This window comes from Rhinatrema bivittatum, chromosome 4 (genome assembly GCF_901001135.1).
Source record: "Rhinatrema bivittatum chromosome 4, aRhiBiv1.1, whole genome shotgun sequence".
Taxonomy (NCBI): Eukaryota; Metazoa; Chordata; class Amphibia; order Gymnophiona; family Rhinatrematidae; genus Rhinatrema; species Rhinatrema bivittatum.
Window position 1 is genome coordinate 211,988,638 of NC_042618.1, and position 16,337 is coordinate 212,004,974.

Below are 16,337 nucleotides of genomic sequence, written 5' to 3' on the forward strand. Positions count from 1 at the left end.
GGGATTCCCCGGAAGCTGGTTTGAAGTTGGCCAGGGCTATGGCCAGGTTGTACCCCCTGCCCGATAACATCTTGGAGATGTGGATGTGGTGGTATTGGTGGTGACGAAGAAGGCAATCATTCCTGTGGCAGGGTCGGTGGCTTTGAAGGATTTCCAGGATTGGAAGCTGGAGATCCTGTTGAAGAGGCTGTTTAAGGTCTCTGCTCTGAGCCTGAGGGCTGCAGTCTGCACCAGCCTTATGCAGAGGGCTTGTTTGTGCTGGGTGCAGAAGGCGCAGGCGACTGCCGGAGGTACCCCTGCAGCTGCTGGCCAGGATGCTCACCTGCAGCAGGTGTGGCTTATGTGGCGGATGCCCTCTATGATTTGCTTTGCACTTCGGGTAGGAACATGGTGTCCCCACGAAGGCTTCTGTGGCTACGCAATTGGTCAACAGATGTTTGGTTGAAAGCACAGCTTGCTAATCTCCCTTGTAAGTGACAGTTATTGTCTTTGGTGAGGACCTGGAAAAGCTGATGAAGCATCTGGCAGACTCTTAAGGGGAATAGGTTTCCCAAAGATAAGAAGGGCACTAAAAAGACATTCTCGCTCTCACTTCTGTGAGATGAGATTTCGTGCCAGCAGACGTTTGCCCAGTTCTTATTTATTTTTTTTATTTAAATTCTTTTAATATACCGATGCTCAAGACCAGGTCTTATCGGACCGGTTTACAGTAAACTAGGGGTAACCAGTTAACAGAGCAAACAACAACAAAAGAACAAAAAGTTACATTATAACAGGGAATGTAGAACTAGGCTGTTAGAGAAAAAATAAGTTAAACAAATTCTAACAAATTTTTTTTTTTTTTAAAGTTAAGTTAAACAAAATTCTAACTGGAGAGAAGGGCAAAGGAGGAGAGGGTGCTTACTGGATAAGAATTATGTACGAATTTACCCAGTATATATGAAATTAATCAAATTTACATAGTGTATATGAGATTAAGCAAGTTATAAGATAGTGCAATTAGTCGGGCAACAGTTCCTTTGAGTTGCGGAAATGGACGCATCCGTGAGGTAAGAGACAGTTCTTCACAGAAGCAGGGTTCAGGATAGCAGTAGTTCTTTCAGGGGACCCATAGTCCGACCAGAGAGGGTTCCGGACAGGGGTCCAGAGGTGCCAAGGCCCACCCCAATGAAGGCGGGCTAGTCCACTCCTCCCTCATGGCTGTTGGAGAAGGTTGTCCCCATTTTTTATGAGGGTGGACCAGAATTACCTCTGATCAGTGTGTGCTGGGAAGTAATATAGACTGCTATGCGTTAGAATTTTTCTTGACACCCCCCCCCCCCCCCCCAGGAGGCCTTCATAGTTTCCCATTGCAACTTCACCCGCCAAGCCATTGTCCCTGCTGCCGCTCAAGGAGTATGTCAGGGAAGGTATTCCGTATACTTTGTGTTCTCAAGAAGGAGGGCTTCTTTTCAAGAAGGAGGGTTTCAGCCCCATTCTGGATCTGTCAAGGGTCAATGCGACCTTGTGGGTCCCATGTTTGCAGATGGAGACGTGAGCAGTGAATTGCGGCAGTGTGCTAAGGGGGGGAGTTCCTGGCCCCTCTCTCGATCTGACAGCATATCTCCATATTCCCATCAGGGTGGATCATCAGAGTTCTGCTGTTTTACTGTGCTAGGAGAGCATTTTCAGTTTCAAGCCCTGCCCTTTGGATTGGCTATGATGCCAAGAACGTTCACAAGTGATGGTTGTAGTGGCGGTGGCCTTCAGAAGAGAGGGATACTGGTTCATCCTTATCTTGACAATTGGCTCATTCGGGCGAAGTCCTGAAGCGGGAGTGCTTCGCCTCCATTTGGCAAGTGGACTGAGCACCTGGAGTCCCCTAGCTGGAGATATATCTGGCAAAGAATCAGCTGGTCTCTTCTCAGTCCTTGGACTATCTGGGTGCAAGATTAAACACCCTGGTGGGCAAGGTGTTCCCCTCCAGAAAGGATTCTTCAAATTGCAGTTGCAAGTGGTTTGTTTGAGGGACCCTGCTGGTCCCCAAGGTCTGGGATTATTTGCAGGTCCTAGGGTCATGGCTTCTACGCTAGATCTGGTGCCACGGGCTTTTGCACACATGCGTCCCTTACAGAAAGCTCTCCTATCTCATCTGAATCCAATGTTGGAGGAGTTTCAAGTGCTGTTGCCTCTCCAGGGAAGAGGCCATGTCCAGTCTCTCGTGGTGGCAATTGAGGTCCAGTTTGGAGAAGAGAATTGATCTGAAGGTTCCGGACAGAATGGTAGTGACCACGGATTCCAGTCTCAGCAGTTGGGGAGCGGTGTGGTCAAGGATTGCCGGCCCAAGGGCAGTGGTCCCTAGTGGAAGCGTCTTGGTCGATCAACCGTCTGGAAACAAGGGCAGTGTGGAGGGCTCTATTCTTTCACCCTTGGATTGAGGACTGGGCAGTACATGTGTTCTCGGACAATACAACGACAGTGGCCTATATCGATTGGCAGGGTTGAACGAAGAGTCATTTGGTGGCTCAGGAGGTTCATTGAGCTCTTTGGGCGGAGCTTCATCTAGCGGCTCTCGCCGTGTCTCACGTAGCAGGTATGGACTATCTTAGCAGGCAACAACTGGATCCAGGAGAATGGAAGTTGTCGCCAGAGGCCTTTACAGTCCTTCGGCACAGGTAGGGAGAACCCCTGTTCGATCTCATGGCAACACGGAAGAAAGCCAAAGCAACCAAGTTTTTCCAGGAAGAGATCCTGGTGGTTTGGAGTTACACATCTTGGCTTGGGTACAGCTCAGTACTGAGGGACTGCAGGTGGCACTCTGTTTGTAGCAGTGCCTCAGACTTTAGTTTTCTGCCTCCAACTGCTGCTAGGGTTGCAATAAACCCACTTGTCTGGACTGAAAGGTGGTATTCCAGGAACTAAAATTAGCAGGTAAGAACCAATTTTCCTGCCCTGTTAATTAGGAATGAAGGCTGATGATTCTAGGTCCCAGCCTTGCTTCAGAATAAGTAGGAAGCCCAATCCTCGAGCCACAGGATATTCATAATGAATATGCATGAGAGAGATTGCATGCACTACCATCAGTGTATGAAAATCTATCTCATGCATAATTTATTGTGGATATCCTGAAAACCAGGCCCGTTTTTGTGTTCTGAGAGCTGGAGTTGGCCACCCTTGGGATTAACAGGAAGAAATGATGTTGCCTTTCTGCTGTCATTCTTCAGAGCAGGATCTGGGGTAAGGATGTAAAATCATAAACAGTAAGTAAAGTTTTACCATTTAGTCCATTTAATAATAGCTGCCAGGGCAGGTGAGAGTGAGTTGGGCCACGGCTGAGGGAATGAGTTTGGCAGGCACCTGCGTTCGGTACTATTCAGTTGGCTGTGCAGCTCTCGTGGCCTGCCCCCATGGTTGAGGGAATGTCCTCCTCCCCCAGAATTTTTGGAGGGAGTGAATCTCTGTTCCAGATGTCAATTGGTTTAGGACCAGTCCTCTAAGAGCCTGCGAATAGGAGGTTGGTAGTAGGGGTGGGAGATGCTGTAAAAGCCTGAAGATGGGTGGTAGGGATAGGAGACTCTCAGAAAGTGAGTGATATTGAAGGGGAAATGCTCTTAGAGGTTGGTGATGAGACATGGACAGTAAGGGCAGAGGATGCTCAATGAGGTGGATAGTACAGGTGGGTGGTGCAGCAGGCTTATAGGGGTTGGACATGCTGTGCAAAGCTGATGATGGGAGGAAGGTATGGGCGGGAGATACTCTGCAGATTTGGCTGTGGCTGCCTTTGATGCTTCGGACCGGTTGTGTGGCTCTCTTAGGCCCCATGTTGGGGCGGGCCAGACTACTGTTGGCCAATTTGAGGAGCATACACCAATGCATTGACACATCTCCGTGCAGGGAGAAAGGGTTGTATTGAGTGGCTGCCAGCCCCTTCTTGTTTAAACAATTAACATTTTAAATTATGTTTAGATCTCTAGTCTGGGATCTGGCACCACAACTACCCAGGGATTTTGTATCCCCATTCAACTTAAGCTAGTGCAGTTACTGCAGTGACAGCCTAGGCGCCCGCTTCCAGAGTCCTTGCATGGTGACTGAGACTCCCTTCCCCTTCCGGCTGTTAGTGATGCCTCCACATCTTTCCAAGCCTGGATGAGATGGGGAGCAGAAGACCTGAGCTGGAAACTGAATCTAGATTAGTTTTTGTTTGTTTTTTTTCCCCTGTGCTAGGTCCCCAGATGTGCTCCAAGCAAATTACCATGTCTAAGTTCTCTTTATTCACACACAAACTCCCCAGTATATCCAATCAATCTGTAGAATGATATTGCCATAAACACCCTTGTTTATAAAGTGAATTAATACAAAAACATTTGTTAGAAAAATGTTTTTGAATGGAATGAGGTAGTTTTCATGTATTATCAGTGTGCCTCCATCCAGGATGCCTCACTATATGTCTTTTTATAACCATAAACAAACCTCCTCCATCCTATTTTTTTTTATATAATGGTGTAAATTCTAGCAGTAAAATTCATTTTTTATAAGTACCTATATATGTGTTCAAACTTTCTCCTATTGTGCGAAACTGCATCATATACACCACCAAAATGAAGATACTCTCTCTATGCTAAGTATTTTTCTTTTTTATGACCCGATATTTCTTCGTGACAAATGAAAGTCCCTGACCTGTACAAGTTTCGATTTAGCACCTTCCTTAGGGGTTATTCTCTCAAAAGAATCTTCAATCGAATGTTTTAACACTACTCAAAGTATTCTCTGTAAGTTTTGTTGTCCAAGTGATGTACCAAACTAATTCACTTTATAAACAAGGGTGTATATGGCAGTATCATTCTAAAGATTGATTGGATATACTGGGGAGTTTGTTTGAACAATCAGTTTCAACCCAGCACACTGATCTTGAGTGAGTAGGTCTGTACGCTGCCATAAAGAGAATTTAAGTGCCACTGAGCATCGCACTGTCCCCAGGCTGTCCTTTAGTAGCACACCTATTTCTACTGTGGGCCTGATTTACTAATGGATTTTCCCATTTTTTAATCTATGGGGAAAAATGCTTAGTGCAAATGCCTCTATATATTTCTGTAGTTTTAGTATTTGTAATTTTTTAAATATTAGATGTATTTAATATATATATATATATGCTCATCTTTTCTATAGCATAACTGGATGTTTTACACATAAACAAGCATGATAAACATTCTTGCAAATTGTTTACTGTGTTCCTTGCTCAAATCAGAATTGCCATCAGAAATTGGGTGCAAAATGCATGAGGGTGGTAATGGGGGTTTTAAAAAAATTGAAACCATAATTTCCCAATACTCCAAGATTGTACCTAAATAAATAAATAAGTAGTTGAAAGCTTATTTAGAAGATGTTCTTTAATTCTCCATGCAGTGCATGCTGAACACGTCTTCCCTTTCTGTATCCAGGAAGCCCTTGTCATTCCAGAACCTGCAGGAGCATCTGGAGCAGCTGCTCACCAGTGATGATGAAGAAAACAATAAGGGTAAGACTGTCCATGAGGTGGATGGTGTATAGGTCCTAATTGCTCAGAGAGCCAAATGGCAAGAGGTGGTCAGAGAGCCGGACATTAGGAGGTGGATGGTACAGGTGAGAGATGTTCCAAGCAGGGAAGGGTTTTGGAGTGTGCAGCTGCACGGAGCATCTTTGCAATAAGGGACACTAAAATCTGGGCTGATGGGTGGAGATCTTCAGGTAGTGGCAGCAGTAGTAGGAAAAATCAGCATGGGGTCTGTGAGTTGGAAGTTACTAGCAAGGCCTGTGGTGATCCTGCCTATTGCAAGAGTCTTTTCTTAGTAACAGTAAACCTATGTGAAAGGAGAGGGTGGGGCTGCTGGAGGACCTGTGATTGCCTGCCAGTTCAGAGACCCTGTGTGGATTTTTCCTTCTATTGCCAATGCCACCTTAAAATCTCTGCTGGGCCTGGAACTGAAACCTATTGAATAAGGTGAGGTGAGGGGCTGAATATAGGAGTAGAGGGGATGAGGACCCAGGAAGGAATTATGGGGAGGAAGAGAGCCCATCTTTGGAGGGGATGTCCCTTCTCCCTGGTATTTTCAGAGGGAGTTCTCTCCTGGATTGGACAGCCCTAGCTTCAAGAACTTGGCAGTAGGAAGTGGATGGTAGGGATGGGAGATGCTCCGAAAGCTTGACAGGAAGTGAGTGGTGTTATGTGGATATGCTCCAAGGCTGGTGATGGGGGGAAATGTACAGGGTTTGCTACAGGAGTTGGATGGTAAGGTAAGTGATGCACCAAGTGGTAGGGTTGTGATGTTTTGCAAAGCTCATGACAGAAGGAAGATGCTCCAGTGGGAGATGATCTGTGAGTTTGATGATGGGAGGAGATATTCAAAGTTCTGGTCATCTGGGCCTAGTGATAGAAATATTCCCTGTATTACTTTAGCTTCCAGCTTTGATTGTAAAGCACTGCTATGAATAAATGAGGAAATAGAAGGAAATGAGTAGTTGTGAGTATTTAAGTCTGCATGAGGTATGGAGATTGTTTAAAAATACTTTTTTTATCTGGGTTTTGCACAACTTAAAATGTTGTGCACACAAATATGATGAGTCCATTGTATAATCCACATTTTTACACCAAACCTTTTTCTGCAGAGAGGCAACTCACTTAAATTGAACTTTCTCTTAAATGAGACACTTGTATAAGTGAAAGCCTAGCTCATTCAAGCTTTTTTCTAAATCAAAAGCCCTGTGGTTTTCGCGGAAAACAAGACCAACTAGTTTGACCTCCGTTTTAGTTAATGGGGATCCTATTTTTGTTTGTCGAACAAGCAAAAATTTTAGGAATTCCTGCATTATACTGCCCAGCGGCAATCTGTTCTCTCCTCTGGGTATTTTAAATTAAAGCTACTTTGACATATTAGACCTCTTTTTTGGATCCCTCTGATTTTAGAACCTTAGTACAGTCGTTTTATTCTACCAGCAATTGATTATTTCTTTTCATTTGGACAGGCTCTGAAGAATGTTATCTATAAACCATTTTCAGGTTTTAATAGTTAACCAAAAATTTAGGTGTGTAAACATGTTAGTCTCAATCTTACAGGATCAATTACAGTACAGTTATTAACGTAAAATATTTTTAGTCTGCTTATAATAATAAAATCATGCTTAGCGGATAACATAGTCAACATAAAATAAGACAAGGTCCAGAACAGTAAGACACGCACAGTTCTGGATCAATCAAAGGCCTTTATAAATAAGAGGGCCTTGAGCGACTTTCTGAAAATTTTCAAATCAAGTGAACACAGTTCTGCTGCTAAATCGTTTCAAAGCTTTGGACCTATTACCAACAATGCTTGATTTCTAGTGTTTGTAATCGGATCTCCTTTATTGTTGGAATCTCCAAAAGATGCACTGTAACAGAGCATAAGGCACAAGAAAGGCGATACCATGTAAACAGTTTGGTTATGTAAGCGGGGGGACTTCCCAGAGAGATTTAAAAAGAAAAATTTTAAATTTTTCCCGTTGGGGAACCAGTAACCAATGCAATTGCCTAAGTTGGGGAGTGATGTGTTCCTGTGATGGAATTTTTGTAATCAGATGTGCTGCTGAATTTGCAATAATTGCAAGACTCTGATTTGATTTTTCGGCAGCCCCACATACATAGAATTACAGAAAGCATAACACAACAACCGGAAATGCCAATATAGTGCAAAGACAGTTAATTGATATACAATGATTGGAAATAAAGTTGATTGAATTGAGTTTTCCCACTCCTCCCCCCCCCCCCCGGAAAGGAAGAGCAGCTTTCGATATAATAATAATAAATTGCATATAACTAATAGAGCAGAACATCTCTGTCCTCTTATAGTATCTCATCAATAGTTGCATACTTAGGTATTATAATTGCTGTATAAGAATAATGATAATTGGGAGACTGAGGTAAGTGCATAATGCTGAAATCATATACCCCAGGTAACAGATCACATTTAATGATATCGTCATTGTTCTGTGTACAGATTCATAGGCAATGAGAATGTCATGAAATAGCATATGAGGTGTATAAGAGCTCCAACTTGTTATTTTAAGAACTCTAACTCACTAGTTTAAGGATTGGGACTGGGAATATTCCAGCTTGCCTTAGATGATAGGATAGGTGACATAGAAGATGCTAATTGTAATTATGGGGGCAAAATGTCACTATTCGTAAATAGCTTCCAAACTTTTTGAAAGGAGATTAACTGATTGTGCTTTACCGCCGTCAAGTAAGCTAACCTTTTGATGTTTGCGCAGCCTAATCAATACTTCTGGCAAAGTGGGCACTGTCGCAGACTTCCAGTGTTGTGTCAGTTGAGAAGCAGTCATCAAGTGAGAGCAAAATTTCTGCTGATTGGAGTCCAAATAAGCCACAGGGGCAAATAAAAGAATATTAATTGGGTCCAGTATAAGTGGCTTATATAAGATTGATCTCAGCCACTCCATAATAGTCTGCCAGTATGGCTAAATCTTGGAGCATTCCCACCAGATGTGGGAATGCCAACATCTGGTGGGAATGCATAAACTTTATCCTGCCAATAAGAATAGGCAAAAACTGTACCATCCCAATGTATAAAGTTGGTAGATGCTTATCCTTAATGGTTTATGGCTGTTATTGCTGCAGAAGGAGTTCCCCCAAATATTGAGTCAAGGGGTATGAAGACCTTTTTTGAATATTTCTATGACTGATCTTTCATGATGAAAATGTAGAGTGTATTCTATCAATACATTAAAGTAGGTCTTTCATTGATTTTATTTATAATTTTTAGACACTGTGAAAAATGGGTATGAAGACTTTTTTTTTTTTTTTTTTTTTACAAGTAACTATTTGGAGTCTAAATGCCTCCTTTGACGCAGAGTGCTTTTGAACAGTGTAGTGTTACTCTGTGCACTATAGGTTTCTTTATATCTCTTCATTTCACTGCCTCTTTGTGTCATACAGAAGTATTTCAGCTTGTCCGGAGTGTAACGATGGGCAGGAAAGCTTGGGAAGTGCCTTCTTGTTTGTAAAATATAACTGTTGTTTACTTTAGATCCAGTAGGAGAAGGAAGATTGGGACCCTCCACAGTGGTTCTTGATCACACCAATGGCTTTGAGGGCTTGCTTCTCGTTGATGATGACCTCCTGGGGGTGAGTATAGAGCTTGAGTGGGATGGGTTTCTGCCATTCTAGAGGAGACTGTTTATGAAGAGTATGAGGTTATTTCCTACATGCAAATTCTCTATGGTTGTTATGAAAATATGGCTAGTTATGAAGTCCCTGGGACAAAATTGAGAATACACATTTTAGAGGCAGAGCATATCATTGTCAAAACCAGTGTAATTTTATTACTTCTCCAGAACACCACCTAATGCTTCTGTAAACCAACCATATGATGTTCCACGAGATCAGTATATGGGCTGCCCAGATTCATGGAGGAGACCTGAAGCTTGCTCAGGCAGACCAAAGAGCAGCAGCCAGAGCTGAATATTAAACAAACTCATGTAGGGCTGCATGACACTCCATGAGTGTGGAGCGAGTAGTCTGTACATCTAGTGACCTCAGAAGTCGGGGATTTAATGCCTTGGATGCTGGTTTTGTAACCACCTGTTCTTGCCTCTTTGTTTAGGTGATTGGACACAGTAATTTCAGTTCTATCAGAGCTACAACCTGCGTATACAGAGGTAAGCAGGAATGACACAGGCCTACATAGGAACATGTGTGAGATGGTGCTGGGTTTTTTTTCACCATGTACACTTCAATGGCATTACTAAGGACAGGTTTAATACCCCAGCTCATTGCATGCTAGCATTTTTCTTGTAGGAAAGAGCTTACTTGTATTGATCCGCACCCAGGTTAGCTGTGTGCTCCAGTGAGAGTTGATTATATTTTTGTCCCATGGCACCTGCTCCTTTTTTGATTTCCAGCTCAGTCTGAACTGATCTCTTAAGGGCTATGGTGTCATCAACCTTCATTCACAACTAACTAAATTGTTTCCTCATTTTTAACTCTCTCCCTCCTATCTGGTCAAGCCAGTGCAATGACAGTCCTTAGCTGGGGCCATAAATCTCTGAAACTCTGTATACCTGCACACTGAATCTTGCTAAGATTGCTTGTTACTCCCTCCCATCCTCTGAGGACTATGAACATTATCTACATAGCCAGCCTTGTCACAGCTGGCCAAAGAGTAGAAGCCTGACTTTATAATCGAATACAGGTCTTCCATATGGCAGCACCTTGCACTGCTGCTGGGCCATAGTGCTGGCCCTGTGGTAAGATTGTGGAATATGCCCAGTGAGGCAGCAGCTGTATGAACATTAAGATTCTTACATGAGGTGTAATGGAACTGCCCTTGCTGTTTTGGGTATATTTTGTGAGCTGGAGACCAGGAAAAGACTGATCCTTCTAGGGTGATGCTATTATCCTGACTCTTAGCCCTTTAGGAAGTTGTGAAGCAGGAGACTTGGGGATAAATTAAGACAAAATTGAGAAAACATTCTTTGTAGTGTTTGAGTGATAGCTGTGGGCTTTCCTTCTCATTTTGGAATCGGGAGACAGCTATGTATAACATATATACAATATATCTCTTTCCTTGATGTAATCTCTCTACTGAAGTTGGAACTAATGTCAGGCCCAGTCCTTCCAAAGTGCTTTACATATATTATCTAGATTATTATTGGCATATATATATAATATTCAGATGCTGTGCGGCTCGCTAGTTCCCCAGATAAAAGTATCTGGCTAACCTGGCCTGTATATTGAGTGGTGCGAGCTTGCCATTGAATATACCCAGCTATCCTAAAGTTAGCCAGATACACCTATCAGCTAACTCAACTCTTCCCAATTATACCCTGCAGGGGTGTTTTTAGCCTACAACAGCCTCCGGAATGCCTATAACTTATCCAGCCAAGTTTTAGCCATATAATAAGTTGTCCAACTAGAATTTAGCTGGATAAGTGCCCAAATAATCATTTAGCTGGATAACTTCTGAATTATATGGATAAATGCTTCTAAGCATGGACCTCATTATATATATCTTGTGACAGTGTCTTGTATTTGTGAGTGATATGTGTACCTCAATTTTTATTTATTTTACACTGTCCCCACTGTTTCCCTAGTTAGAGCTTCCCAAACTTGTCCTGGGAACCTTATAGCCAGTCGGGTTTTCAGGATATCCACAATGTACAGGTCCTTGGTGAGGCCTCAACTGGAGTACTGTGTTCAGTTCTGGAAACCTTATCTCAAAGGGGACAGAGACAGGATGGAGGTGGTCCAGAGAAGGGCGACCAAAATGGTGGGTGGTCTTCATCGAATGACTTATGAGGAGAGGTTGAAGAACCTGAATATGTATACCTTGGAGAAGAGCAGAGGTGATTATGATACAAACCTTTAGATACTTGAAAGGTTTTAATGATCCATGGTCAACAACAAAGAGAAGAGCCATGGAAGTGGCTTGCTGGAATGGTGGCTACTACCTGGTGAATACTACCCTTTCTCAATAAGCCTTCACATGGTTAATGAAACTCCAACATTACTCTCTGCTTCAATGGCAAGGGGAAGTGTGGAAAAGAGGATTTGTATTCAGACAACAACCAACAAAGACTGAACTATACAGTCTGGATAAACAAGCATGGGGGTAGCTTGTTTATTGCGGTGGTTACTACCCTAAACCAATTAAGCCTGATACTTCACTTTGAATGCATATACAGCATTGCTCTCTGCTTCAAAGGCAGGAGGAAATGTGGAAAAGAGGATTTATTTTCAGACAACATCCAACAAGGCATTGATCTGTGCAGTCTGGGTAAACAAGCATTGGGGTAATTTGCTTAATGCAGTGGTTACTACCCTTAACCATTAAGCCTTATGCTTCACCTTTGATGCAACTCCAATATTACTCTCTGCATCAATGGCAGGGGTGGCAGGAAATTCGAATCAAACAATTACCAACAAGGGCCCTGAACTTAGTGGTCGGTGAAACAGATAAGTATGGGAAAATAAGTGTGGCAGCTTGCTGGGCAAACTGGATGGGCCATTTGGTCTTTTTCTGCCGTCATTTCTATGTTTCTATGTTTTCCATTGCAAAATTTAGTAGAACTAGGGATCACGATTTGAAATTCCAGGGAGGAAGACTTAGAATTAATGTCAGGAAATATTTCTTCATGGAGAGGGTGGTGGATGCCTGGAACGCCCTTCCTGAAGAAGTGGTGAAGACTAAAACTGTGAAGGATTTCAAAGGGGCGTGGGATAAACACTGTGGATCCCTAAAGGCTAGAGGGATGGGAGTGAATGAAAAAGCTTGGGGGTAACCTGCACGGAGTGGCAGTTACTGCCTTGGGAAGCTTGCTAGGCAGACTGGATGGACCATTTTGGTCTTTTTCTGCCATCATTACTATGTTACTATGAAATAAATTTCTCCGAGGACAAGCATGATGATAGACTTCGCACGTGGGTGACATCAGATTGAGCCCAGCCCAAAACGTTGATCTAAAAAACTTTAGAGCTTTCAAACATGCCCTACTGAGTATCTGCAACTGTATTTATCACTCTGCCCCCTAGCAGTGTCCCTCACACTTTTTTTTTTTTTTCCTGCAGAGCCATGTGGTCATGGTATTTAGTGTTTTGCTTTCCTCAGTTTTTTTTTTTTTTCCCCTTAGAGCTGCAGCTATTTTTTTTTCCTTACGGTAGTCTTTATTTTTTATTTTTTCTCTTCCTTTTCAATTGAGTGCCATGGTCACCCTAGATGCATGAAGGTGCCAGGGCGCCCTGGATGCCATCGATGTATGTGACCACCCTCCACACCGTAAGGGCGCCATTGAGCACCATGCATGCTGTCAATTGCCCTTGCTGGGGGGCAGGAGCCCTTTTGTGCCGTAGGCATCAGCGGGTACCATCATCTGCCATAGTTGCCATCGAGCACCTTAGGCTCTCGTTGTGGCAGAGTAGTGGCACTGACTGCGAGTGTCGCAATCCGGACCAGGACTGTCATCGAGTGCTGTGGTCACCCTTGATGCCATTGGTATCCCTGTTTTCTGTCTCTTGGTGGAAGGTTTCTGGATTTCATTCCTGGGAAGTTCACTCTCAGTTTCATCTGTTCCTATCATGCTGAGCAGTCTACCTCGGGGGGAGGGAGGGTACGCCCTACTGTAATCAGCAGTGAGTTGTTTAGGCTATATTATTTATTTATTTTTCTTATCCCTGTAGCCCCAGGGTCTATCTCCTTGCGATCTTCACTCCTTCCAGCTTCTGGTTGGAATGTTGGGGTGAGGGAGAGAGAAAAGCTAAGGCAGTCATGGTCTACCTTGGTGTACGCCTGCAGGGAACAGTACAGTACCTTTTCCCTGTTTTTATTTTCACCAGGTTTTGGACAGTACTGTCTTTAGCTGTTTCATACCAAAGTGCCTCCCTGGTCACCTGAGCTATCCTGTGGATGACGTGGATAGGCTTCTTGATAAGGTGGAGCATGGATGATCTTCAGGCCTAGCTTAGGTCCCTACTTGGGGTTTTTGAGCTAGCAATCCCATTTCAGGGATTGTCTTTTATACCCTGACACTCTTGATGTTTGTCCTGAGTGGTCAGATCTGTCTGGTACTTTGGCAGGTAAGGTCTGCTACAGATCTGGCCACTGTTGCCGTTTTTTTCTTCCAAGCTCCTTATCGGATGAGCTCAAGGCAGCAAGATTCTATCTGATACTTAAATATAATCTTGATCCTGACATACCTATTTCTAATCTATCTGGCCTTTCCAAAATTATAAAGAAAGTGGCTTTAAATTTTGGCCGTAGATGGAAAGATCCTTTCATTTCAGGAGTTGAAAAACCAATTTGGTTTAAGACGTGCATATCTTTCCATATATGCATTATGTTAATTCGTTGCCAAAAGGGATTTTAAGCGAGGCAACTGTTGTGAAAATAGAGGATTTTTTTCATATTGAAACAAGATTATCTATGTCACTTCTATATAATTTCCAAAACTTCTCTACAGTGAGTACAAATCAGTAGAACTAGGGGTTATGAAATAAAACTTCAAGGAGGATGACTCAGAACCAATGTCAAGAAATATTTCTTTACGGAGAGGGTGCTGGATGGTGGATGCTTGGATGCTGGATGGGAAGCCTTTCCGAGGAGGAGGTAGTGGAGGTAGTGAAGAAAAACACTGAAAAAAATTCAAAGGGGCATGGGATAAATACTGTAGATCCCTAATACTAGAGGATGGAAATGAAGAAAAGAGAGCATGGGGGTAACTTGCTGTTGCGGCAGTTACTACCCTTAACCAGTAAGCCTACATACTGTAAATGCAACTCCATGCTTCAACGGCAGTGGAAAAGGGGAATGGGATTCAGAAAGCAACCAATGAGGGCTCCGACTTTTACGGTCTATGAAACTAAGTATGGGGGTAACCCGCACGGCAAATACTACCATAAGCTTGCTGTCAGACTGGATGGACCATTTGGTCCTTTTCTGCCTTCATTTCTATGTTTCTGTGTTGATTGGGTTTTTCTGCCCCTTATGCCTTATCAGCTAATCATTGGGTGCGCTTCTGCAAATGCATTCTGTCCTTCAGATGCTATTGGCTTACAGTTTCTTTCTGGCAGGCTTTCTGGCCCCAGTTTTTTTTTTTTTCCAGTTGTCTTGTGAGACTGAAGGAATATAGATGAAGACCGCACAAGAGTTCTTCTCTTGGTTGATTTTCTAAGTCTTTTCCTATATCCAGGAGGATCTAGAACTACTTTGCTTGTCAGGGTTTGCTGATTCAAAATCCTGACTGTAATAGTCCTGTGAGGCAAAGTATGCTTCTGGATGGACTTCACATCATATCTTCTACTATTTATTTGGGTATTTGTGCCTCAGTCTGTTCTATGGTTTTCTTTTGTAGAACCCAATTTTTTTTTTTTCACACCTAAACCCATTTTTGGGTCAGCTGCCTCACAGGCCTATGCCTGCTTTGTTCTACACATGTAGCCTATAGCTTGGGAATCACCCATATGTGAGGACTACCTGCTTGTCCTCTGAGAAAGCAGAGTTGCTTACCTGTAACAGAGGACAGCAGGATGTCAGTTCTCATGAAATACACCCCCTTCCCTTGGGAGTTGGTTTCTCCATGTATTAGCTATATCATGGTTTGATCCTAGGGGGCAGGATGATAACTACAGCTGTACATGCTCAATAGGGCATGCTTGAAAGCTCTAGAATCTTTGAGATCAAAGTTCTGGGCTGGGATCCATCCGATGATGTCACCAGTGTGTGAAGATTGACATCCTGCTATCCTTGTAGAACACCTGTTTACAGGTAAGCAACTCTGCTTTGCATATCATGGAGACTCAATATATGTAAACTTAGCGCATGCATATTCATTGTAGATATCCTGAAAACTCAACTGGCTGTGGGGTTCCCAGGACAGGTTTGGGAAGTCCTGCCCTAGGTTAAGTAGTTCTTTTTATTACAGTTCTATTGATATGAGTTTGATGATCCAGTCAGTTGTTATGCCCTTCATGGTTTATTATATTATACAGTGTGTTTTACATTTTTGGTTGTTTGTGATCTATTTGTTTCTAATATATATGCCATAATCTGCTGAGAGCACTTGCTTATGAAGCGGGATAGAAATAAATATTTATTTTTATTTGTTTTACGTATAAGGCCTAGTTTAAATACAAACATACATAAATAATAATGTGCACAAACCTTTTTGAAGTGTTTGCTTGTCCTGTGTGAGTCCTTAAAGGTTGGTATGTGAGGAGAGAATAGCTCAGCAGGTTTAAGTGTTTCATTATCTCTTTGGGACTTGCTGCATGAAGTTTGTGGTTCTTTGGTTTTATTTCATGGCAGGTAAATGGCTCTATGAGGTTTTGATCTCCTCCCAGGGCCTCATGCAGATTGGCTGGTGCACCCTAAACTGCAGGTTTAATCAGGAGGTAAGTGAGTAGCGCCAGTATCTGTCATCACTGCACTTTTCCCAGATACAAGCTGTGCCCCAGCGTTAAGTGGGTAGTGCTAGTGTGTATCCTTACTCCATCTCCCTGACACAGGCTGTACCTAGGAGGAAAACTGACAGTACCAGTGTATGTCCTCGCCTCATCTTCCCGACACAGGCTATAGCAGGTGGATATATTGGGAGTGTCGGTGTGTGTCCGTGCTCTACATCTTCCTGATTTTAGATTGTAGCCAGGATGTAAGCAGGCAGCACCAGCAAATGTACTTAATCCACATCTCCTTAAGAGAGGCCTAGAAACTAAGCGGTGCATACCTTATAATGTACCCTCACTTTGCTTCTCCCAGAGGGGCAGGGTGTACCCATGAAATAAGATGAGTACTACTGGAAGACAACTTGTCTCATTAGAGTAATCTATAGCAAGGAGG

At 43.1% G+C, this 16,337-nt stretch overlaps 1 protein-coding gene across 2 annotated transcripts in view; it reads left to right on the forward strand.

Moving 5' to 3' along the window:
• The window catches only part of RNF123 (ring finger protein 123), a 454,378-nt gene that overhangs the window by 26,244 nt on the left and 411,797 nt on the right, over positions 1–16,337 (forward strand). For both annotated transcript variants that reach the window (XM_029599662.1, XM_029599663.1), the window contains exons 4-7: positions 5,418–5,494; positions 9,036–9,133; positions 9,612–9,666; positions 15,807–15,892. In XM_029599662.1, coding sequence (XP_029455522.1) covers positions 5,418–5,494; positions 9,036–9,133; positions 9,612–9,666; positions 15,807–15,892 — 316 coding nt within the window. The remainder of the gene's footprint in view (positions 1–5,417; positions 5,495–9,035; positions 9,134–9,611; positions 9,667–15,806; positions 15,893–16,337) is intronic.